The sequence below is a fragment of the Peromyscus eremicus genome, chromosome 7 (genome assembly GCF_949786415.1).
Source record: "Peromyscus eremicus chromosome 7, PerEre_H2_v1, whole genome shotgun sequence".
Taxonomy (NCBI): domain Eukaryota; kingdom Metazoa; phylum Chordata; class Mammalia; order Rodentia; family Cricetidae; genus Peromyscus; species Peromyscus eremicus.
Genome location: NC_081422.1, coordinates 18,346,861 through 18,371,490, shown reverse-complemented (window position 1 = coordinate 18,371,490; position 24,630 = coordinate 18,346,861). Strand labels below are relative to the sequence as shown.

The 24,630-nt window shown below is 42.2% G+C and overlaps 2 protein-coding genes across 10 annotated transcripts in view; one reads left to right on the top strand and one right to left on the bottom strand.

Moving 5' to 3' along the window:
• Matcap2 (microtubule associated tyrosine carboxypeptidase 2) overlaps window positions 1-11,672 on the bottom strand; it is a 52,918-nt gene extending 41,246 nt beyond the window's left edge. The window contains exons 1-2 of one of the 3 annotated variants that reach the window (XM_059267518.1): window positions 11,543-11,672; window positions 7,127-7,196 (exon numbers count right to left, since the gene is read on the bottom strand). In XM_059267518.1, the coding sequence (XP_059123501.1) occupies window positions 7,127-7,196; window positions 11,543-11,662 (190 nt within the window). In that variant the 5' untranslated portion in view covers window positions 11,663-11,672. Of the gene's footprint in view, window positions 1-7,126; window positions 7,197-10,788; window positions 10,818-11,542 lie in introns of those variants that run through there. The other 2 variants (XM_059267522.1, XM_059267523.1) reach the window with 2 other exon arrangements.
• Window positions 1-24,630, top strand: part of Anln (anillin, actin binding protein) — an 81,497-nt gene that overhangs the window by 9,235 nt on the left and 47,632 nt on the right. For 4 of the 7 annotated variants that reach the window (XM_059267514.1, XM_059267513.1, XM_059267511.1 and 1 more), the window contains exons 3-6: window positions 5,053-5,193; window positions 18,722-18,875; window positions 20,715-21,026; window positions 23,780-24,165. In XM_059267514.1, coding sequence (XP_059123497.1) covers window positions 18,770-18,875; window positions 20,715-21,026; window positions 23,780-24,165 — 804 coding nt within the window. In that variant the 5' untranslated portion in view covers window positions 5,053-5,193; window positions 18,722-18,769. Of the gene's footprint in view, window positions 1-5,052; window positions 5,194-11,394; window positions 11,630-11,804; window positions 12,352-18,721; window positions 18,876-20,714; window positions 21,027-23,779; window positions 24,166-24,630 lie in introns of those variants that run through there. The other 3 variants (XM_059267508.1, XM_059267510.1, XM_059267515.1) reach the window with 3 other exon arrangements.

Sequence of the window (24,630 nt, the reverse complement as noted above, 5' to 3'; positions counted from 1 at the left end):
ACTTATAATGAAAAGGAGCAAGCAGAGCAAGGAAAAATACAAAATGTACAATTTGAGAAGGAAAGGAGCACCAGGAAGTGGAATGGAGCTAAGTCCTATGTTCAAAGAGATAAACAGATTAAGAAATGGAATAAGGGAGCTGGGCGGTGGTGGCACACACCTTTAATCTCAGCACTGGGAGGCAGAGCCAGGCGGATCTCTGTGAGTTCGAGGCCAGCCTGGTCTACAGAGTGAGATCCAGGACAGGAACCAAAACTACACAGAGAAAGCCTGTCTCAGAAACCCCCCCCCAAAAAAAAATGGAATAAAGGGCTGGAGAGATGGCTCAGTGGTTAAAAGCACTGGCTGCTCTTCCTAAGGACCTGGATTCATTTCCCAGCATCCACACTGCAGTTCATAACTGTCTGTAAACTCCAGTTCCTAGGGATCTGATACCTTCACACCAATGCACATAAAATAAAGTTAAATAAATTATATAAAAAAAGAAATGGAATAAGGAGAGTGGCGACCTCAGGGGAAGACCCCACCTAATTTGTGAAAAGGAATTAAAGAAACGCTTAGAGTTGGGTGTGGTGGTGCATGCCTTTAATCCTAACACACAGAAGGCAGAGGCTGCTGGGTCTCTGAGTTTGAGGCAAACCTGGTCTACAGAGCAAGAAACAGCCAAGTTTAGGCAGTGAAGGAAACCATGGAAAAGAGAAAGCTGGTGAGGATGTAATAGAACAAGAGGGGCAGGTTCCAGTCCCATCAAGCAGCAGAACTTTGCAGCTTTGGCCATGAGGTTCTGGCTTTAAGGATAGAAGAAAAGGATTATGGAGTTGGCCTCTGTGTCTAAGGAAGGCCACTGAGGCCAGTCATGTGTCTCCCCTGAATGGAGACCTAGGGAGGCCATTGAACAAAGCTGTGACAGTGAAGCCCTAGATTGCCTTGGAGACCCCAAGACGTTGGACATGCCAGAGTCATGGGATACCTGCCAAAGAGAGCTACTAACAGGAAGCAGAACCAGCCCAAGAGAAAGAAGTATGTTGCAGTCAACAAAACTGAAAGGAGTGGGAGATCTGAAGAGCCTTTTGACATCAGACATGGAGATGCAGAGTTTGGAGTTTGCCAATCTGGTTTTTGGTCTTGCTTTGGTCCAGTATTTCCTCACTATGCTCCCTTCCTTACATTTTGGAACAATAATGCATATCCCATGTCATTGTATGTTGGAAGTATGTGATCTATTTTTTGAATCTGATTTTATAGGGATTACAGTTAAAAGACTGCATGAATCTCAAAAGAGACTTTGAACTTTGAACTTTAAAACATTGTTGAGACTGTGATAGATTATAGGGACTTTTGAAGTTGGACTAAACGCATTTTGCATTATGGTATAGTTACAAGCTTATGGGGGTGAGTAGAATGTGTGAGTGGCACTATTAGGAGGTGGCCTTGTTGAAGTAGGTGTGGCTTTGTTGGAGGAAGTATGTCACTGTGGGGATGGGCGGTCCCCTATGCTCAAGGTACTCCTAGTTCAGTTTATTTCCTGTTGCCTGCAGATCAAGATGTAGGACTCTCAGCTCCTTCTCCAGTACCATGTCTGCCTGCATGCCACCATGTTCTGCCATGATGATAATGGACTAAACCTATGAAACTGTAAGCCACCCAATTAAATGTTTTCCTTCATAAGAGTTGACATGGTCATGTTGTCTCTTCACAGCAATAGAAACCCTAACTAAGACATGGATCTGTTTTAAGTGTTGTTTAATTCTTCTGGATTTATTTCAGTAAATTATACGTCTTTAGAAATTTTCCCATTTCTTCTAGACTTTCTAGTTTGTTGGAATAAAGGTTTTTAAAATATTCCCTTATGACCATCTGGATTTTGCTGGAGTCTGTTGTAACTCCCCTTTCTCTAATTTCATTAACGTGGGCCCCCTTTCTCTGTCTTTGGCTAGTATGGCTAAGGGTTGGCCATCGTGATACATTTTCAGAAGAACAACTTTTTGTCTGCTTAATTCTGTTTTTTAAGTCTCTATAGTTCATTGATTTCTGCTCTGAATTTTATTTCTTGCCATTGGCTGCACTTGAGTATGACTTACTTCTTTTAGTGCTTTGAGGTATATCATTAGGTTATTTATTTGTTATCTCCCTAATTAAAAGTTGTTTATCATTATTATTATTATTATCATTATTGTATATATGATTTGTGTCTATGAGGATGTCATGGCAGACCTGTGGACATCAAACAACAAATCATGGAATTGGTTTTCTCCTTTTGCCTTTACATGGGTTTAGGGGAGGGATTTTGGGTCACAAATGTTGCACAGAAATCAGCTCCCTCTTTGGTTTTTTTTTAATGTGATCATTTATACTATATACTTTCCCCCACTAAGAATAGAACTATCTCAGCTGTACCCCAGAGGTTCTGGTAGGCTGTACTCTCATTTTACTTTGAATCCAGACTAAAGATTTTGTCTCTTGCTGAGTGTGGTGGCAGGCCACTTTAATCCCAGTACTTCAGAGGCAGAGGTAGGTGGATCTTGTTTTTGTACTGAGGCTTGCTTTGTGGCCTATACTGTGAACAACCTCAGGGTAGGTTCCATGTGCCACTGAGAAGAATGTATATCCCTGTCTGTTGGGAGACTATTCTGTGGATATCTGTTAATTTTTATTGATCTATGGTACAATTTAGTTCTAAGTTTCTCTGCTGTTGTTTGATTCAAACCCATTCAGACCCATTGGTCTTCATTAGGGTTTCTACGGCTGTGAAGAGACACCATGACCATGGCAACTCTTATAAAGAAAACATTTAATTGGGATGGCTTACATTTTCAGAGGTTTAGTCCATTATCATCATGGTGGGACATGTCAACGTGCAGGCAGACATGATGCTGGAGAAGGAGATGAGAGTTCTATATCTTGATCTGTAGGTAACAGGAAGTGAACTGTGTTGCATAGCCTGAACAAAGTAGACCTCAAAGCCCACCCCCACAGTGATACACTTCCTCCAACAAGGCTACACCTCCTAATAGTGCCACTCCCTTTGGAGGCCATTTTCTTTCAAACCACCATATCATCCATATGTGAGAGTAGAGTGTTCAAGTCTCCCACTATTATTGTATCCAGACCTAAGTGGTCTCTTAGGTCTTCTAGCATTTGTTTTGTAAAATTGGGAGGCCTCAGATTTGGTATATAAATATTTACTACATTTATATCATCTTGAAGAATCATTCATTTTATCAATATGTAGTGGCCCTTATGTCTTCTGATTAGTTTTTTAAAATATCCAGCTGGTTTCTTTTTCTTCCTGGAGACACTTACATGCGCAGAGCTTCGCTGTTTGGGATCTGAGGTGGAATAAAAGAAAAGCCATCTTTCCACTCCAAACCATGGAGGTATTTTGTAGGAAGACATCATATTTCACCATGGAAAGTGACTGATAAGAAGCAGGACTGCTTGCTGAGAAGAAAGCATAGAAATTCTTAGCAAATCCTGAGTTCAGAATCTTGAAGAGAGAGAAAAGCAACTAAGGTCAGAGAAATATTCACCCTGTGTAATAAGGTTTCCTCGCATAATCTAGCACTGACACAGCCTTTCTGGTTTGGTCCTTCTTGTGCTCCTTAAAATATTCTCACTTTTCCATGTGTTTTAATAGATAATTTTGTGAGGCATAGAACTCTTGGTTGACAAGTATTTACTTTCAAGGTTTGTAATATATCATTCTATGTTTCCTAGCTTTTAGGTTTGATGCCAACAAATCTTCTGGTATTTTGGCCTCTGGATGTTAACATTTCTCCTTTATAGCTCTTACCTTTTGAAATTTTTAAAAAATTTATTTTATGTATATGGATGTTTTGCCTGCATACATGTCTATGTATCATGTATGTGCCTGGTGCTCAAGGAGGCCAGAAGAAGTTGTATCCCTTAAGAAAGGAGTTACAAGGCCAGGTGTGGTGGTGCACATTTTTAGGCAGAGACAGAAAGATCTTTCTGAGTTCAAGGCCAGCCTGGTCTACAGAGCAAGTTCCAGGACAGCCAGGGCTACACAGAGAAACCCTATCTGGAACCCCAATCTCACCAAACAAAAGAAAGAATGGAGTTACTGATGTTTGTGAGCTGTTATGTGGGTGCCAGGAATTGAACCCATGTCCTCTGGGAGAGCAGACAGTGGATCTTAAGGGCTCAGTCATTTCTCCAGCCCCTTTTTATGGCATGTTTTTTTGTCTTTTAAAAGTTTATTTTTATGTATATGTTACCTGCCAGTTTTCAAATGGAATGCATAGACCTTTATATGCCATTCAACTTAAAGGAAAATTTGACCATGTCTCTATATCAAACTTTTCTTAGGTCCTGTCTTCTCAAAGACAAATATCCCGTGCTTCACAATCACACTTAATTTGTGCATCACTTTTTGGCAGCACCTGCATTTTTGAGGAATTATTTTCAAGAATGAAGCACACAAAGAGTAAAAAAAATGAGAGCCAAGATGGATACCTTGAAAACTCACTGAGAATGACAACTACTTCCATTGACCCAGAAATTGATATATTAGTTTCTCAAATACAAAGTCAAATAGCTCACTTGTTTTGTGCCCTCTTCTCTCTTACCTTTATAATAAAAATAGTTTTTAAAAAAAAATCAATGAATTGTATTATTTAGATGCACTTCTTTTTTCTACTAATAATCACAAACTTAGGAGGGATACTGGCATAGCACAGTGCACACCTTTAATCCCAGCACTCTGGAGGCAGAGGCAGGCGGATCTCTGGGTTCGAGGCCAGCCTGGTCTACAGAGTGAGTTCCAGGACAGCCAGGACTACACAGAGAAACCCTGTCTCGAAACACAACACAACAACAACAAAATAATCACAAACTTGGGAGCTGCTTAACAAGTTTAAGATTTTTCAAAATGGAGTGCTGCATAAGTAAGATTATCAAGTGACAGTTTTTTTGCTTATCTTTGTGAATCACAAAAATATACACAGATCTTTCCTTTTCTAGTCAGCTTTAGGTAGCACTCCTGTTTAACGTATGGCCTAAGACAATTTTTCTTCATCAACTGTATCTCAGAGAAGAAGCTAAAACGTTGAGCCTGTGCAACCCGGGAGTGTGTGCAGACATATAAGAACACTGCTGGAATATGGAATTCTTACACATTTTCTTGTAAAGCAGGGGAGAAAAAGCCACCCACCCGCCCACGCAGAATAATATGTGAGTATATAACTATAGCTATATAAATCACATGGTCCATAACAATTTCTCAGCTATCAACAGATTACATAGATAATATAATAATATATATTATATATATTATAGATAATATAATCTCAAAAGATTATATCACCTGAGCCAGGTGTGGTTGCACATGCCTTTAATCCCAGCCTGCCTCTGAGGCCTCCTGAATGCTGGGTTTAAAGGCATGCAAGACTATGCTGGGCTCTTTTTTCCTATGTGTATATGCATAAATTTTTTACATTTTTCTGTATGTTTGAAATCATGTTAGAATAAAATAGTGCAAACTGGGGTGAAAAGTGGAACATAACCTCACAATTGACTACACAGAGGATTTCCTAACACACATTATACAACTCATATTTAGGTATTCAAGGTGATGGGTAGGGCATTTTGATAGTAGGATCGAGGTAAGAAAGCCACTGACCCACTGACAAGGTAGACAGAAGATTTTTGGGGAAGGGTAGATAATAAGTGAGAGCCGGGAGGTGGTGGCATATGCCTTGTGGTGGCACACGCCTTTGATCCCAGCTCATGAGGCAGAAGCAGGCATATTTCTATGAGTTTGAGGCTAGCCTGGTCTACAGAGTGAGTCCAGGATAGCCAGGGCTGTTACATGAAGAAACCCTGTCTCAGAAAACCAAACATCTTCCTCCTCCTTCTCATTGTAATAAGAAGCAAGGGCTTTTCTTGGCATTGAAAACTAAGTAAAGTGGATAGGATAGTAAGATTACTTTCATTAAGGAAAGAAGTGGAATGTAAACTATAAAGGAGAATGTGAGAGGGATTCAAAGGGATAAGACTGAAAGGACTCTGAGTGACTTTGAAGATGTGATTGGTTAAACAAATGAGAAATGAAATGGGCTCAATATCTTTTTCAGGAAATACTTAACTTAGCAAGCCAGGAAAAGTAGAAAAAGAGGTTAGAGGCAGGCAAATTAATTCAGCAAGGAGGACAAAAAGCTAAGGAGAATCCATTAGAACGTTTGATTCTAAGAAGCAGGTGGAACCCAACAGAGGCTGGGCAACACCAGCTATAGTACACACTCCTACAGTCCCGGCATCTGGGAGGCGGGGAAAGGAGGATCCCAACTTCAGAGCTAGCCTCAGCTACATAGGGAGTGGGAGGCCAGCCTGGACTACATGAGACTCTGGCTTAAAACAAAACAGAGGAAAACAAAGTAACCAAATAAAATAAAGCCCACTTCCCTGCAAGTAATCGTAATTAAGCTCAGTAGGTCACAAAACCAAACAAAAAAAGAAAACAAATCCCATGAGAGCAGAAATGGGGCAAGACGTGAAGAGGAAGAAAAGAATAGAGTGGTACTCCCTCCCCCTCCAGGAGTAAGGGTTATACACAGGGCGGGCCTCTCCTACTGCTATACAAGCAGTCACTGAGCCACACCCAAGCCCATATTTATTTATTATTTATTTGTTTGTTTGTTTTGTTTTGTTTTTTCGAGACAGGGTTTCTCTGTGTAGCTTTGCGCCTTTCCTGGAACTCACTTGGTAGCCCAGGCTGGCCTTGAACTCACAGAGATCCGCCTGGCTCTGCCTCCCAAGTGCTGGGATTAAAGGTGTGTGCCACCACTGCCCAGCCAGCCCATTTTTAGTTAGGACAGAATCTCACTAAATGACCCGGCTGGCTTCAAATTGGCGGTCTTCTCGTGGCGTCTATCTGAAGAGGCTGGGGTTACAAGCACACACCACTATGCCCACCTGCACATAAAATACTGTGGTGTTTGAAACAAGGTCTTTACTAGGTAGCCCAGGCTAGCTTGGAACTCACTATGTGGCCAAAGCTAGTCCTGCACCGAAATCACCCTGCGCCCCACTTGACAGCAACTTTTTGTAGTTCTTATTCCTTCATTACAATACACATATAAAAGGAGTGGCTGATCAGCCAGATAACCTGAGGCGGAGAATTTCTGTCTGATCCTTCTTGCCACAGACTTCTGGTCAGGTCTTGGCCTTTTCTCTCTCTGTAAAAATACAAATATCTAAGTTATTGTATTATTTTGTCAATTGTGAGAATGTATGTGGATTTTGAAAAATTAACTGGAAATGTATATATTTGTAGTGTCCTTGATGAACTTAATGCTATTACATTTTTGTGGGTTTTAGCTATTAATTTTATCTGTTAGAGACATAATTATTTTTTTAATCAATGAATACCACAAATATAATTAATATCATGAGTGTAATTAATGAATATCATGAGTGTAATTAAAAAAATAAAGAAAGGAAACAATTGCATTGGAAGTTGCAAAATAAAAGTATCAAGGTACATATTAAGGCAAGCCCATAAAAACACTAGCAGACTGCTCAATAGGAGCTTTAAAGGCTTGGAGAAATATGTTCCAGGCTCTGAAAGACCAGAGCTGCCAAGACAGACTACTATACCCAGCAAAACTATCTGCTGTAATTGAAGGATAAAGAAAAATTTTCCATGATAAAAGCAGGTTAAAGAAATTTACGACCAATAATGCAGCTCTACAGAGGTCACTAAAAGGAATTCTTCAGGCTGAGGGAAAGATAAAATATAAGAGTCTACAGAAAAATCTAAGTCATGCTAGAACACAGTAAATGTGGGTGACTGTGATGCCTTAACTCTCATTTGTATCCTACAGGGGTTATTCTAACAAAGGTTAAACAGAGACACATCAGAGCTTAATGGCATCATATATCAAATGGACTTAACAGACATCTAGAGAACATTCCATGCAATTTTTTTTCAGCAGCTGTGGAACTCCCTCTAAAATAGGCCATATACCAGGACACATAGCACATTTCAATAAGTATAGAAAAATTGTAGTAACTTCTTATATTTGATCTGATCACGGTGGAATAAAGCTAGAAATCAACCAGACAAGAAATACAGAAAATATACAGAATTGTTGACATTAAACAAAACACCATTGACTGCTGATTGAGACACTGAAAAATATCATGACAGAAATTTTTAAATGCATGAAATTAAGTAAAAATTAAAACACAACATACCAAAACCTGTGGTATACAAGAAAAACAACCAGGAGAAGGACTTTTGTAGCCACAAGCATCGATATTTAAAAATTCTGAGAGAAGGCTGGAGAGACGCCCCATGGTTAAGAGCACTGGCTGCTTTTCCAGATGACCCAAGTTCTATTCCTAGTTGCCATATGGTGGCTCTGTAACTCCAGTCCCAAGGTATTTAACACTCTCTTCTGGCCTCCAGAGGCACCAGGCAGGAATGGGCTCACAGATACTCATGCAGGCAAAACACCCATACACATACAATTATAAATTTAAAAAAAATCAGAGAAAATAGCCCAGCTGTGGTGATGCATGCCTTTAATCCCAGCACTCAGGAGGCAGAGCCAGGCGGGTCTCTACGAGTTCGAGGCCAGCCTGGTCTACAGAGTGAGATCCAGGACAGGCACCAAAACTACACAGAGAAACCCTGTATTGGAAAACAAAAAACAAAAAAAAAGAAAGAGCTGTCGTGGTCACGGTGTCTCTTCACAGCAATAAAACCCTAAGACACAGGGTCTCACTGTGCAGCCTCGCTGAAACTCACTATATAGACCAGGCTGGCCTCAAACTGGCAGAGATTCATTGACCTCTGCTCCCAGAGTGAGTGCAAATGTTAACAGCATGTGCTACCAAGACTGGCCAACGTTGAATATTGTTAATTAGGGCCTTCGCTTTCTTTCTTTTGGCTAGTTTGGCTAAGGGTCTGTCAATACTATATGTTTTTAAGGAACCAAAGCTTTATTTTATTGATTCCTTATATTTCTTTATATCTATTTCATTAATGTTTGCCCCATGTTTATTCCTGTCTACTACTTTTGGTTGTTTTGTCTTGTTTTGTTTTGTTTTGGTATTTTGAGACAAGGTTTCTCTGTGTAACAGTCCTGGCTGTCCTGGAACTTACTTTTGGAGACATAATCATTCGTTTGAAAGAACAGATCATCCAAAGGGGAAACACTCATTTTCTAGGGCTCATTATCTCTGTTGAGTACTCTTGTCTTTTTAAAAAGATTTTTTTATGTGTATGGATGTTCTGTCTGCATGAATGTCTGTGCATCATGTGCCTACCTGGTGTCCACAGAGGCTGAAGGGGAACTGGACACCTGGGACTGGAGTTAAAGATGATTATGAGCCACCCCGTGGGTGCTGGGAAGGGAAGCTGGGTCCTTGGGAAGAGCAGCCAGTGATCTTGATTGCTCAACCATCTCTCCAGCTCCTTGGCTATCATCTTAAAATGAAGATAATGTGGTATGTATGTGTTGTCGTCTCTTTTTTTCCTAGACGGGGTTGGCCTTGAACTCCTGATTCTTCCGCCTCCTCCTCCTACGTGCTGACTTTTTTTTAAATGAAAAAAGTTATTCCAGGTTATAAACATAAGAATGAACTGCCGTGGGTCAGAAACTCACGTAGACACGTTAGGAGACAACTGCAGCCGTCTAGTGGGGTAGCTTTGAATCTGTAGCATGGTTTCTGCTTTCATACTAGGAAGCTATTGTGCTGGGGGGAGCTGCCATCCCAACTGCCACTACAACTAAGACGTAATCGAAGGCCACTACTCCAGGGTTTGCAAGGAGAAAGAAACTGTAACTTCAGAGTAGCCATACTGCTTTATTCAAGCTGGCTAGAATCAAACTGTTGTTTATAACGAAACCATGGATCACAGAGGCAACAGCCACAAGGCACAACGGCTACATAAATTTCCAATGACTCATTCCCAAGAGGGACAGCCACACCCCACATGCACACACCCTTAGGCTCAGGCATCCTTTCCCTTTGGTTCATAGGTAGCACATTTGACTTATATTCTAACAACCCCACACACGACACACAGCTCTTCTCTCTTTTTTTTTTTTTTTTTTTTTTTATCATTCCACAGCTCCAAGGAACTGAGAAAGTTTATACTGTAGACCCAGTGTGGAAGCTGGATTCTTAAGAAGTTGCTCTTATTCCATGTCCAGAATTTGATTTATTATAATCTATAGATTATTTTTCTTTGTTGTTTTTAGATTTATTTATTTTCTGTGTGTGTGCAGGTCAGAGGACAATTTGCTGGAACTGATTCTGAGCCTAGAATTCAGGTCTCAAGGCTTGGCAGCAAGTACCTTTACAGCATGGACCCTGTTACTGGTCCCAAGCTTCCTGTTTTTATTTAGTTTTCTGACTCTTTACTTGACCCTTCAACATGTTCACAATGACTTTCTGCTCAACAAGGAAAGCACACTCGATCCTGTCACGGGCCCATTTAGCACACATGGACTCACCATAGGCCTTGTTAATGTATTTTTCTTTTACACACTCTCCTAAGGACTTTAGGTCTCATAGCACCAACCTGGCACACAGAGCATGCAGATTTCGGTGCTTTCTCAACCTTTTTTGGTATAAAGGGAAACAGTTCTACAGTCAGGATTTGAGAGCCCCGTTTTGTTAAGACTCTGCTTCGTGGAAAGCCTATGTGTGAAGGTCAAAGAATAGGCACCGAGGATCTCCAGAAGACCCTCCCAGGAAGGGGAAAAAGAAACTCGGATTAAGAGTCACTGGGGAAGTAGTTTCTGCCCTGCTTACCGGCTGGTAAACGGGAACTTTTATTAAATACGGGATTTTCAACCGCGCCTTCTCTCAAACGTGGAGGATTGAACTAGAAGGCTTCTCAAGTGTTCTCAGTGCTGACACTGGGTACAGGTGGCTGGGATCTGAAACAGCAGGGCCGGTGAATGAACTTGTCGCACGGTCTACTACTGTTAGCTCATTTTCCCAAGGACAAGGAACTAGTTACTAGATGCGGGTGTGGGGACCCACCAGAGCAGCCTCTCAGGAGGGTCCAGCTTGCAGTCCGATGCCTCTCCTGGTGGCAGGAGACAAATTACCGTCAGGCTCGAGGGCCAGCGGGACCCGGGTCGGGGTCGTAAAGGCCCACCGAGTACAAAGGCAGGGCGGCGGGGCGGCGGGAGCTGACGGAGTCACCAGAGGACCCGCTAGGGCGTGCGTGGGTGCGTGCGCGGCAGCAGGCGCTCTCCGCAGGCAGTTCAACGGCGGGAGCGTCCCCACCCACGCCGGCGAGGGAGGAGGCCCGCAGCTCGAGACCCGGCCGAGCGCCGCCGTGCCACGTGACCAGGCTCGGGGGCGGGGACACGCCCGGCCCCGCCCGGCCCCGCCCGGCCCCGCGCGCATGCGCGCCGTCCGGGGCGCTGAAATTCAAATTTGAACGGCCGTGGTAGCCGACGGAGCCCGGGGCCGAGGCCAGAGGCGACTGGGTGTGGGAGAGCCCGCCGCCCGGACTCCTGCCTTCCTCCGGGAGCCGCGCCGAGCCCGCACTCACTTCTTTCCTTTTCCTGAATTTGAACCACCGGACCCACCGTCTCGTAGTCCACGCGCGAGGCCTGGGGCGATGGACCCGTTTACAGAGGTGAGGGACGACTCTGCGGGTGCTGTGAACCATGACCCCCGCGGACCCCCGGACCCCCGCCCGCGCTGGCTGTCAGCCTGCGGCCCACCGGCAGGCCGTACGGCGCGTGCGCGCCGCGAGCGTGCCGGCGGGCGGAAGCCGCGGGGTCGCAGCCTCCCAGGCTCTGCCGCTCCAGGGGAAACGGGGGGCAAGCTTCAGACTCTGGGGAAGGCAGGGGAGACAGGGCCTCAAAACCCCACGCTAGCTCCCCGAACCCTCTGTAGCCGAGGCCGGCCTTCCTCCACCTCCCGAGTGCTGGCACTGGGTGCGAGCGCCGGACTGCTCTAGCTTGACCCTGCCCTTGGGTTCCCTGTGACTTAAAGCGCACGTCCCTCCTTTATCCCAAGTCTTGCCTTCTCCTGGGAGAGTGCGGCTTGGGGCCTGATGGGACCGGCCCTCCCGGAAAGCTGGAGTAGTTTGGCAGGGTGGAGTCTGCCCAGTGACTCGGACTGAGTGCTTGGAATCTGATGGGAAGTGATAGAAGGTTCACGGGCCCTGAGAAGCTGTGCACTTAAGAATCCTGTGATGAAATCAGCTAAGTCCAAGTGAGCAGGTGCTTTAGCCTCTAGTTCCTCCAGACGTCACTGCTCTGCTAACTTCAGAAGTCCCATGCGCAGGATTAACACTGATTGAAAGGAAACAGGCTTATTGTACAAACCAAAATTACTAGTGTGTGATGTAAGGTTAGTACACTGAATGTTTATGGAGCATATCATTCCAAACAATACCTTCCTCGTCTCCTTGGGAATAGGGTCTAGCTTATGTTGTTAATCCTATTATTTATCTCCAGTTTTAGCTTCATGTTGCAGCTGTGCACTGACATTAAGGAATTTCCCGTTGCTGTTTGCCCACTCTTATTCCAGAGCAGTTCCTCTTTTTCTTTATTCCTCTTTCTTTAAACTGTTGTGCACATTTCAAGACTATATTGTGAGTTTTGCAAAGTGGGCGTACAGTGTTTCTGTACTACATTGGAAAATGTCATAGAAGATAGGAGTAATTTAATTTGGGTAGTGTACTTAATAAGTGCATAACTTAGTCATAAGCTAAGCCCAAGACATTTAGGGTTTCAACAATAAAAGGTTTTAACATGACAGTTAGGCTTTTCCCACGTTTTAAGTTCTCTGTTATCTTGAGGGAAACAACACTTTGTTAACTTTAATAATTCTAGAAGAGGGTTGGAGAGATGGCTCCCAAGTTCAAGTCCCAGCACCCCTTCCAGTCTCACAGCAGTCTGTAACTCCAGTCTCAGGAAATCCAGTGCTTTCTTCTGGCCTCCTCAGGCACCAGATAGATACACGTGTGGTACCCAGGCATCCACCCATACACATAAAAATAAATGAATTGAAAAAAATATTCTAATAGAAACATCTAGGACATATTTTGTTTACCAAATATCTGTCACTTACAGTGAATCTTTAAAAACTATGTCAGATGGGCGGTGGTGGCACACGCCTTTAATCCCAGCACTCAGGAAGGAGAGGCAGGAGGATCTGAGTTCAAGCCAGCTTGGTCTACAGAGCGAGTTCCAGGACAGCCAGGGCTACACAGAAACCTTGTCTCAAAATATATGTGTATTGAAAACATATTTATTTTTAAAACTTGCATGCCAGTAAAAATTACCACAATTCTAGATTATATTGACATTAAAAGTGATATTATGTTACTAAAAGAATGAGTAACACTATATGTTCTTAGTAACCGACGAGAACAAAACACTTTGGGAAGTTGGTTGAAATTTGTGCTTTTACTTTAAAATGCCCCTTTGAAGCTAGTACAAAACTTAGTTGAAAATAACTTCCTGTTTGGGCCATTTTGGAATGTGTTTAGAAATGTGCATGCCTTAACTCGTAGTTTATGTTATGAAAAGCTAGGTCTGTTGCAGTTGGAATCACAGCTCTGACATCTTTACCTTAATTGGTAATGAGGACACTGAGTTCCAACTACTAGGTACTCAATAGCCTTCATAACATTTTTGTACTGGGAAATGAATTTCTGATACAGTTTTTATTTTGGACTAAAAAAGGACTGAATGTCAGTATAAATGACTTTTTCAACAAGTGTCTTACTCAAAACCATGCAACACAGACAATTATTTTTAAAAAATTCTCCCAGGATGATTCCGTACCAAACAAAAGAAATTAACTCGTTACATGAATGGCAGGACATTAGTGTCTAATTCTCTTAATAACTCCTGTTTCAAGTGCTACAGTCCTGGTAAATACTGTTTTTCTTGGGCTTTTCTTCTCCCTGCTGCCCTGATGTCCAGCATGCTCTCACTTTACCTGCCTTTTCTGCTTTTTAAACTCACGTTTAACTTCCAGTTTGCAAGTTGATCTCTAGAGCTTCCTTGCCAAATCATGTATTTCACTTGCACTTACCTGTTAGATATGGTTCCTTCCAGAATGTGTGCATTCTAAATGGGCTGTTTTCTCCTGCTCAGAGATATTTTCTCCAACATCAAACATATTTAAAAGCATCTTGTTGAATTAACATATCAGAAGTTTTATTTCTGGTATTAGGGATTGAACATAGGCCTTGTAAAGACTGAACTACACCCCCCACGCCGGGTTTGAGATAGGATTTTGTGTATCCCATGCTGGTCTCCAACTTTCTGTCACTTGCTGTGTAGACGAGACTGGCCTTGATGCCCTGATCCTCCTGTCTCCATCCTCAGAGTACTAGGATTATATGTGTGCACTGCCACACACAACTGAAGGTGGGATTAAAAAAATTGACATAGCATTCTTAGTAATGGGTTTTATCACAGCATTTTCATACATAGGTGTCATTTTACTTGGTTTTAATTCATCCCTCTCTCCCACTGCTTTCCTTTTTATGTTCTCCATCCTATTTTTTGGGCGGGGAGGGGAAGGAAAATATTTTATATTTAAATGATGCAATATAAGGAAGGTCTACTTAAAATACTGCACACTCACATTTATGTAATTTAGAGGACATATTATTTCTTCAATAAAAAGCCTTTGGCACTTATTAGCCTCATTTTGTTCTTTAGAGTATTTAAATTTTATTTTCTTTTATCATCTAGTTTTGACTCCATTGCAAACAGGAGAGCACTTGTGTGCATTTGAATGGCAAAACCACATCTTCTGTTGTGAGTCATTGCTCATGGCAGCTGACTCAAGTGCTTGACTACAGGGAGTGGAATGTTGGGCATGTCCATGGATAAGTAGGGTGCTTTTGCTTTTTCAGTGATGTATTTTATGGACAGAGATTATCCAACTGTTAGGAATTTGTATGGCACCTTTGAGTTGGTTGAAGGAGACTTCTTTGGGGGATGAAGGTCTTGGGCTCATGAAATATTTTAATTGCACAGCATTTTGATTGAGTGTGCTCCTTTCAGTGAACCTAAGTTAGAAGATATTCTAAGTGTAGAGGGTTGTGCCTTAACCCAGATTTAATTCATGTTTTGTTTTAGGCGGGGTCTTGCTTTAGAGACCAGTCTAGTTTGAACTAGTTTTGTATCCCATACTGGCTTCCCACTCATGATCTTTCTACCTCTCCCCGTCAGCCTTGCGAGTACTGGGACAACAAGAGTGGCCACCACACTCCTTCTAAGGGGTTCTTAAAAACTGTTCTATTTTAATCAAGGAATTAAACAGGTCAAATAAATAGCTTCATCCTCAATCTGTATTAATTACTGCTCTATGTATGCAGGGTAATGATTATCTGTATCCTTTAATTGGGAACATTTGACGGAGAATAAATTGTTTTATACCACAGTGATTCAAATTGGAATGTCTATTGATTCAGAGTAAGAAAAAAGGAATATTCATGATTTTACCAGTGGCTAAGCTTTGAAGTATAACTATTTTATTTTATATTGGTATTTATTTAATAAAACACAAGATTATTTAGCATTTTTCTCCTTGGGAAGTGGGTCATGAAAGACTTCCTATTTGGGTCATTTTTCTGCTGTTTGTCACAACTTCAGATCTGAGCGTCTGTATTAGTTTTGAAGCTGTAACAAATTATAAATTTAGTGATTTAAGCTGGGCATTGTGTTGCACACCTTTAATCCCAGTACTCGGGAGGCAGAGGCCAGTGCATCTCTTGTGGGTTTGAGGCCAGCCTGGGCTACATAATGAGGTCCAGGAGTCCTGTCTCAAAAAACAAATTAGTGACTTAGACACTTACTGTTTTTCAGTTCTATAAGTCATAGGTCTGAAGTGGGTTTTATCAAGTCAGAGTCAAGTGTGGGCAAGATTTCATTCCTCCTGGAAACTGTTGTTTGAATCTTAGGTGGTCTTTTAATTTAAAAAAAAAAACACAGAGACAAATATCAGGGTGAGAGCTGAAAGATCAGAGAAGCAGAACAGCCAGCCACTAGTTCTTAACTCTACGAAATCCTCACCTAAAGAGAGTGAGTTACTGTTTCCTCATGCCTTATATACCTTTCTGCTTCCTGCCATATTACTTCCTGGGATTAAAGCCTTGTATGCTTTCCAGACAAAGGTGTGAGATCTCAAGTGGTGGGATTAAAGCCTTGTATGCTTTCCAGACAAAGGTGTGAGATCTCAAGTCCTGGGTTTAAAGGTGTGTGCCACCGCTGCCTGACCTCTGTGTCTATCTAGTGGCTGGCTGTCCTCTGACTCTCAGGCAAGTTTAAAAGGGGACATAATATGTCACCACAGGAAGCTCTAGGAGAAGATCTATTTCCTAGACCTTTTCAACTTCTAGATCCTCTGCATACCTTGGCTTCTGGCACCTTTGTCCATTTTCAGAGCTTCATTCTCAACATCCTGACATCTGCTTCTGTCATCCTCTTCCTGACGGATCTTCCTGCCTCCTTTTCCCACTGTAACTAAGAACCACTGTGCTTCATGGGGTCCCCTCAGATAACCCAGGATAGTGTTTACACTTCAAGATTCCAAAAGATTAGAACACAAGAATTTTTGAGGGACCATTTTTCTGTCTAGCATACTGACTTAAACAACTACTTTCTGTTATTTTTTTTTTTTAAATGGGGGGAGGCTAGAGAGATGGCTAGTGGTGGAGAGCACATGTTGCACTTGCAGGGTACTTGGGCTTTGTTCCCAGCACCTATCTGGTAATTCATAGCCATCCATAATTCCCAGTTCCAGTGGCAAATGTCTCTTTCTGACCTCCATGGGTACAGGCATGCATGTTGTTTGCATATATGTAGGCATATACTCATAATTTCTTTTAATTTAAATTTTTTCTTGGTAGAGATGGTTCAGTGGTTAAACAAAGCTGTTTTTCCAGAGGAATGGAGTTCTGTTCCCAGCACCTGCATTGAGTGGCTCACAACCACTTCTTCTGGCCTCCATGGGCTTGTGGATAGATGCATGTGTGCATATTTACCAGCGAACAAACAAAGTTACATTTATTTACTTGTGTATGTGGGTGGTAGTGCATGCATGCCAGGCACATGTGTGGAACTCAGAAAACAGATGGTTCTTTCCTTCACCACGTAGGTTCCAGGGATTGAATTCCAGCGTCAAGCTTTGCAACATGTGCTCTATCCTCCTGAGCGATCTCACCGTACTCCCTCCTGCTCCTGCACAGCCACAGCCACTTTCTGTGTACTGGAGCAGGACTTTGTGTTGGGCTCAGCTGGCTATTGTTCATCAGTTGGTTTTGTCTGGAGTCGTGTAGCGTTTCTTAATGTTAGGAAAAATTATCTGGAGCTAGGTGCCATGATGCTGGCTTTCAGTGGAGATGTTTCTCTACATGCCAAACCTGGACTTCTCACATGATGTGCCTGAAGGAGAACCCCAAACAGTGGTGGCTTCCTCCCTGACCCCCGATTAGGCACAAACCACACTCAAACACCTGTTTTCACAGACAGATTCTTTATTAAGTGGGGAAGAAAAGTTACAGCGGCTGCTTCTGACTCAGGCAGAAAACAGCAGCAAGTGACCTTGCAGGTGGAATGTTTAAGAGGAGGAAAAGGGGAAGTCTGTGTTAGAATGGGCTAGGATGGGGTGGTAAAGGGGAGAGGGGATGAGGGGGAAGGGGACAAGGGAAAGGGGCAGGGGTATTTGTCCCAGAGGGACAGAGGACTGCCTCTGGATAGAGAGGAGACAGACAGGGCACATAGGCAAATGGCAGTTTACAAAGGTAAAGGGGGAAACCTGTGTTAGGATGAGGCCTTTAATTTTAATTGGCCATGTTAATTTTAATTACGTGAACCAAAGGGGACTGTGATTGCTGTACTTTGGTAGTCAGCCTCAGGAAGAGGAAGTGGCCAAATAAGGGAATAGACCTTGGTGGCCAATGTAATCTAAAGGTTTTTAGCACGGCAGAGGGAATGGGGGAGGGCAAGGCCTGCCAGAGCCACATGCTCGAGTAGGCTAGTGTCCCTTCAGTGCCAGTCCAAGAAAGGGAGTGCAGAGACTGTAAGACTTTTAGTCACAGTGTGTGTTACTTCTGCCATATTTTACTAGTCAAAGCAAATCATCAGGCCTGGCAGCCAGCACAGATTCAGGCAGGGTGATACAGATTGCCTTTGTGTGTGTATGTGCTTGCGTGGCTATGTGTGCAGGTGTGCATGCGTGTGCACCTGGAGGCAAGGAGTTGACGTGCCTCTTCCTCAGTCTTTCTTCACCTTAGGTTTTGAGATAGGATTTTTGACCCAACCTGACTCGCTGGTTGGCTAAATTGAGTTTTAAGAATCCGAACCTGTCCCTCCACAGTGGTTCCTGATGCATGCCACCATGCTTGGCTTTCTGTGGATACTGGGGATCCAAATTTAAGTCTTTATGCTTGTATGGCAGGCTCTTTATCCACTAAACTATCACCCTAGTCTCAAATTATACCTTTTGAGTGGAACAGAAAACTCACAGCATTTAAAATCCTATGTAAGTATCTTTACACACTGCTTATTAATATTTATATTGAATCTAGTAATTTTGATGCTGGGGTGCTTGTTCATTTGGTAAATCTTGGTTTGATTACTTGGAATTTAAATGTGTTTGACTGTTATCCTGCAAAGCTTTTGTTGGTTTAGAAGGCATCTAAGGTTTTGTCAACCTTTGGCTAACCTTGTGTTTTAACACTGGTATAATACAGAAGTTGCTTGAACGAACCCGTGCCAGACGAGAGAATCTTCAAAGAAAAATGGCTGAGAGGCCCACGGCAGCAGCAAGGTCTGCACTACATGCTAAGCGAGGCAGAGAACCACTTTCAGAAGCAAGTAATCAGCAGCCCCCATCAGGGGGTGAAGGTAAAAAAGACGGTGGGGAAAAATAAAAATGGCAAACATCACCAGGCGGTGGTGGCGCACGCCTTTAATCCCAGCACTCGGGAGGCAGAGCCAGGCGGATCTCTGTGAGTTCAAGGCCAGCCTGGTCTCCAAAGCGAGTTCCAGGAAAGGCGCAAAGCTACACAGAGAAACCCTGTCTCGAAAAACAAAAACAAAAACAACAACAACAAAAAAAATGGCAAACATTTCATTATGCACATTAAAAAACAGTCTTTGGGAGACAAATGCACCAGCCAATGGGGCAAGAGCAGCTGTTACCTTTCAATCGTTAGATCAGGTCTCAAATCTGCCAGAAGCTGGAACAGAGAACTTGGTTATCTATGAAATTCATGTTCTTAACTTCAAAAATTTAAAACTTTTTGTGATTTACTTATCTTTATTTTATGTGTATGGATGTTTTGCTTACACGCGTGTGTGTGCAGCACATGTGTGCAGTGCCTATGGAGGCCAGAAGAGGGCACTGAAACCCCTAGAGTTGGCATTGTAGACAGTTGTTAGCTGCCATGTAGGTTCTGGGTCCTCTGGAAGGAAGAACACAGTGCTCTTAGCCACTAAACCATTTTTCCAGTGGGCATCTCCCAATTTTTTGTTTGTTTAAAAGAATATATTGTTCTATGTGTGGGCAAGTGTGCCCCGGTGCATGTGTGGAGGTCATAAGCCAACTCCATAGACTTGGTTTTCTCTTTTCGCCTTCCATGTGGGCTCTGGGCAACAAACTCAGGTTACCAGGAATGTGTAGCAAGCATGTTTGCTCGTTGAGGTATCTCACTGGCCTTTCATTCTTGTTTAAACTAGTAATGTTCTGGGCTGGGGAGATGGTTCAGTGGATAAAGTACTTAATGCACAATTGTAAGGACTGGAGTTCGAATTCCCAGCACCCATGTAAATTCTGGGGCATGACAAGGACACAGGAGGTGGAGACAAGGTTGCCACGACAAGCTGGAGATCTAGACTATCTGAATTGATGATCTCTGAGTTCAAGAGAAAGATCCTGCTTCAAGGTGGTAAGGTAGAGTACATGGAGGAAGACACCCATGTCAACCTCTGACTGCACCTGCACACGTCTGTGCCACACACAGAAGAGCACATATACACATACTCATTTCAAGAGATACATTGAGACTGATTCTTGGGTAGAAGTAAAATACCTTATCTTGAATGATGCCTTTAGAATTTTTCACTTACTTCATAGATGTTCATAGAAGTTTAAATGATAAGGTGCTGAATATTTGTACTGATCTTGTTTGGTACAGAGCAACAATAGTTCTGTTGCCTACAGAGCCTGCGTCTCTCCCCAGCCTTAAGCGAGGTGCCCTTCTGCTTCGCTTTAGTTATTGTCCATGGAAGGTTGTTTCAAAAAACAAACAAATGAACAAACAAAATAGAAAACCTGTTTTCTGCAACTTTCCTTTTCCAGGCTTGATTTTTTTTTTTCTTCCCTTAAAATAATGTGACTGAGCCATGAGATCCTTAAAATTCTTTAGAGTACTTGGTTATTTTTATATATGTGCTGTTTATTTCCTATTGTCTTAAAACTATATAAAATCTTATGTATATGTCTTGAAAATATTTAAATTTGTTTTCATTGAGGTTTTTAACAGAAAATGACATGTTGGTTTAAAAAAGTTTTTTATCTTATTTCAAAGTTAATGGAAGAGAGGTTTTTGCATTTTTTTTATAATAGAAGTAGCTAAAGTATTAGAGAAATTTGATCCGTTATTGTTAAGCATCTACCTCTAGTTTTTCAGACTGAAATTGCAGAGGTTTCAGTGTGGGTTTTTGTTGTTCTTTTGGATCTAGAGAAATCTTGTACAAAGCCATCACCATCAAAAAAACGATGTTCTGACAAAGCTGAACTCGAAGTTTTGGACTTAGAAAATAAAGAACCTGTTGAGTCAGCTGCTGCAAAGCCTTGTTCTCCAAGGCCTGTGCCCCTTCAAGCAGAGCCCCCAGCACCAGCTGCCGTCAGTGATTCTGTGGCTGCCCCAGTGTCGCTGCTCAGCATGGGGAGAGGGCTGAGCTCAAGATCAGAAGCCTCTGCTGCCTCCTCAGTGAAAACTCGAATGCAGAAGCTTGCTGAGCAACGGCGCCATTGGGATAGCGATATAGCAGGTATTCAATGACGGGTGGGGTGGTCCCTGGGTTTCTAAGATTCAGCTCTGAGCTGGATGTGGTGGTACATGTTTGTAATCCCAGTACCTGGGAGGCTGATGCAGGAGGATTGTAAGTTTGAGGCCAGCCTGGAGTAGCATGAAAGGTAAGTGTTTTTGTTTTATCTGTATATGTATTCTTGGCTTGTAGATGATTTGTATTCCAGGAGTATATCCATAAAAACATTGAATGAGAGTGAAACATTCTCTCTGAAGTAGATATTGAGGATCTTGAACTAGTACAGAAACTTCACCTAATAACAGATTACTTCCTGTTTGCAGTGAAAATGTCCTAACTCTCAGCTCTATGCTCAGGAAATCCTAGGTCTTCGGTTCACTTATCAAATAAAGAGACAAAGGTGTGTAGTGCTATTTGGTAGGAGAAAAAAAAAGTCAAAACAAAATATTCGCTCCCCCCTACCCCGTAAGAATAAGTATATTCTTACGCTACAATTCTGGAAACAGACAGGGTGACAAGTTAATGGTTATGTACCAGTGTTATTTTTGCCATGACTAACTTTATTGATCTCCTGACTTGTTAGGTAAAATCTTTGAAATGGCTTCCTGAAATACCCATATTGTATTTAAAAAGGAACTGAGGTCCAGAGAAAATGTAGATAGGAAAAGTTTTGGATTAGCGTCTCAGAAGTATGGGGAACCCAAGGTGTGCTTTTGTCTCTAGATTATAAAACCCTTTAATTAGGGTGCATAGCTAGAACTAAGATGAAGCAATCTGAATAAACTGATAAACTTCATTTTTAATGTAAAAAATTATGAGTTTTCCTGCATGTAACTATGCATACCACATGTATGCCTGACACCTGTTGAGCCCAGAAAAGGGTGTCAGATCCCCTGGGACAGTTGAAAGCTGCCATGTGGGTGCTGGAAACTGAACCCAGGTTTTCTGGGAGAGCAGCAAGTACTCTTAATCACTGAGCCATCTCCACAGCCCCTGCACCGAAATTTTAAAAGAAGATTTATTTTATACATGTATGTTTGTGTGCGTGTATGTGTCTGCTTGAGTATATATGTGCATGCAGCTGCACATCTGTGCCTGTGTGGAGGAGAGAAAGAAGGCAATGGATCTTTTGGAGACAGAGCTGGAGTTTCAGGGTGTGCAGGTTGCCTAGCTTGTTATATGGTGCTGGGATCTGAATAACAGCCCTTATAATTGCACATAAGTACTCTTAACCACTGAGCTGTTTCTCCGGCCCCTCGTTACTGTGTTTTTTAACTGAAATTTTGATTACTATGGACAACAGAAAGTTTGAGATTTCCTCCTCTCCCTTTTTATTTTTATCTATTTTAAAGGCTTTATTTTTATTATTTTTAAGTGTGTGTGTGTATGTGTGTGTGTGTGTGTGTGTGTGTGTGTGTGTGTGTGTGTGTGAGTGATTCATGTGTTCAGAGGACAATTTGCAGGATTCAGTTCTCTCCTTCCACCATGTGGGTCTGGGGAATGGAACTTAGATTGTCAGGCTTGGCAGCAGGCATCATCATAGTGGTTCTCAACCTTCTTAATGCTGCAGCCCTTTAATACAGTTCCTCATGTTGTGGTGACTCCCAACCAGAAAATTATTTTCATTGCTACTTCATAACTGTAGTTTTGCTACTGTTATGAATCAAAATGTAAATATTTGATATGCAGATGGTCTTAGGTGACCCCTCTGAAAGGGTCTTTCAAGAACCACAGCTTGAGAACTGCTGATCTGTACCCACTGAGCCATTTTAACAGCCCTTATTTTTTAAGTAAAATGAACTTATTTCAGCACGTATTTATGTGCTGAAAGAGTTTATAGGGAGGAGGAATCTTTTGGAACAAGATTACTGAGGTTTTAGAGGGGTGGAATTAAAATTTCAGTCCAGGGTAGAAGCTTGGGCAGAGGGTGGTTGGGAGGTCTCTTCTCTTGGTTGTATGTGTAGAGAATGATGTGCCCCAAACCTTGGTTTCCCTATATACATGCTTTTTGAACATACAGGCCTAGATCCTTCATCAGGTGAGATTTGAAATACAGCATTGTTCAACCCTGTGCTCTCCAAACAGTGACTTACCATAAGTAACTGTTTTGTTTAAATTAATTCAAATAGAGGTCCATTTCTCAGTTCCTCTGGCCACATTTCAGTGCCCTAACCACATGTGGTGAGTGCCTGCTGTTTGGGATGTGTAGATGTGGCCCTATTATCCTAGAGCTTAATGTTGTGCGTCGTTGTCGTCATCGGTCGACTTCATCTTTTAAAACAAATGGTTTCAGCAGGGTACAGATTGTTCAGTATTGTAACTCCATGTATTAACTGTGAAATATACAATATCATCTTTAAATTGTAAAAATTTCACTTGTTTGTGTATGATCTATATGTGTGCCTCAGCACATGTGTTCTCACTATTATGTCCAGCTTTACATGGGTTGTTAGGATTCAGAATCAGCTCTCCATGCTTGAGTTACAGGCACTTTATCCTTAGCTATCACCCCAGTAATGGTGACATATAGCAGCTGTAATCTGTCAAAGAAAACAAACCTGTAAAAGTACATGTTAAGAGTGTTTCAATTTGGATTAAGTTTTTATCATTTGACTTGAAAAAGTCACATTTAAGTAATGTAATATTTCATGAATGCAATTAATCTCATTTAAGAATTCTGTATGAAGTGATCATGTGGTTATACGTAAGAATAACTGTTGATTATGGATTTTGATTTTTCTGAAAACATTTTTCAGATGATGTACCAGAAAGCTCACACTTGTCACCAGTGCCATCTGAGGAAAAGGCTGCTTCACCTTCCAAGCCACCCCTTTCAAATGCCTCAGCTACCCCAGTTGGGAGAAGGGGCCGTCTGGCCAACCTTGCTGCAACGATTTGCTCCTGGGAAGATGATGTAAGCCACTCATCTGCAAAGCAAAATAGTGTGCAAGAACAGCCTGGTACCACTTGTTTATCCAAACCTTCCTCTGCAAGTGGAGCATCTGCTAGCATCAATAGTGGCAGTGTTCAGCAGGAAGCTACATGCTGTTCCCAAAGGGATGGCAAGGCCTCTGTCAGTAAAGCCCCATCTTCAAGTGCTGCCGAGGGACCATTGCTTAAAGCCTCAGCGTCCAGCTCTGTGGTGAGTCAATACCATTTCGGTCTTTTGAGACTTTTGTTGTAAATGGTAATGTGGCTATATACTCTATAGTATATGTGCAGCATATTTATGTGTTTTTAGAATGTTTTATAAAAAGTGAGAACTATAAATTTGGTAATTATCTAAGATAAATTAACATTTTATGACTGAAATTATATTAATTTATGTTGAATATTTCTGGAGAGTGTAAACTTTTTTCCACTTGTAGTATCACAAGTGAGCACTTGTAGTTGTCTCCAAGGAAGGCACACTGACAAACAGGAATGTCAGTGGTACCACTTTCTCTGTACGACCCTTTGACGTGTTTGAAACTTTTGCTTTATACATGTAATGTCACCTCAGTAGTTTAAAAAACAACAGGAAAAAGGACGTTGATAGCATTGTTGAAGGCCTGTCAGTGTAGACAGATTTTGGATTTTAGACCTACCTTCAGTCCCAGCTCTGAAA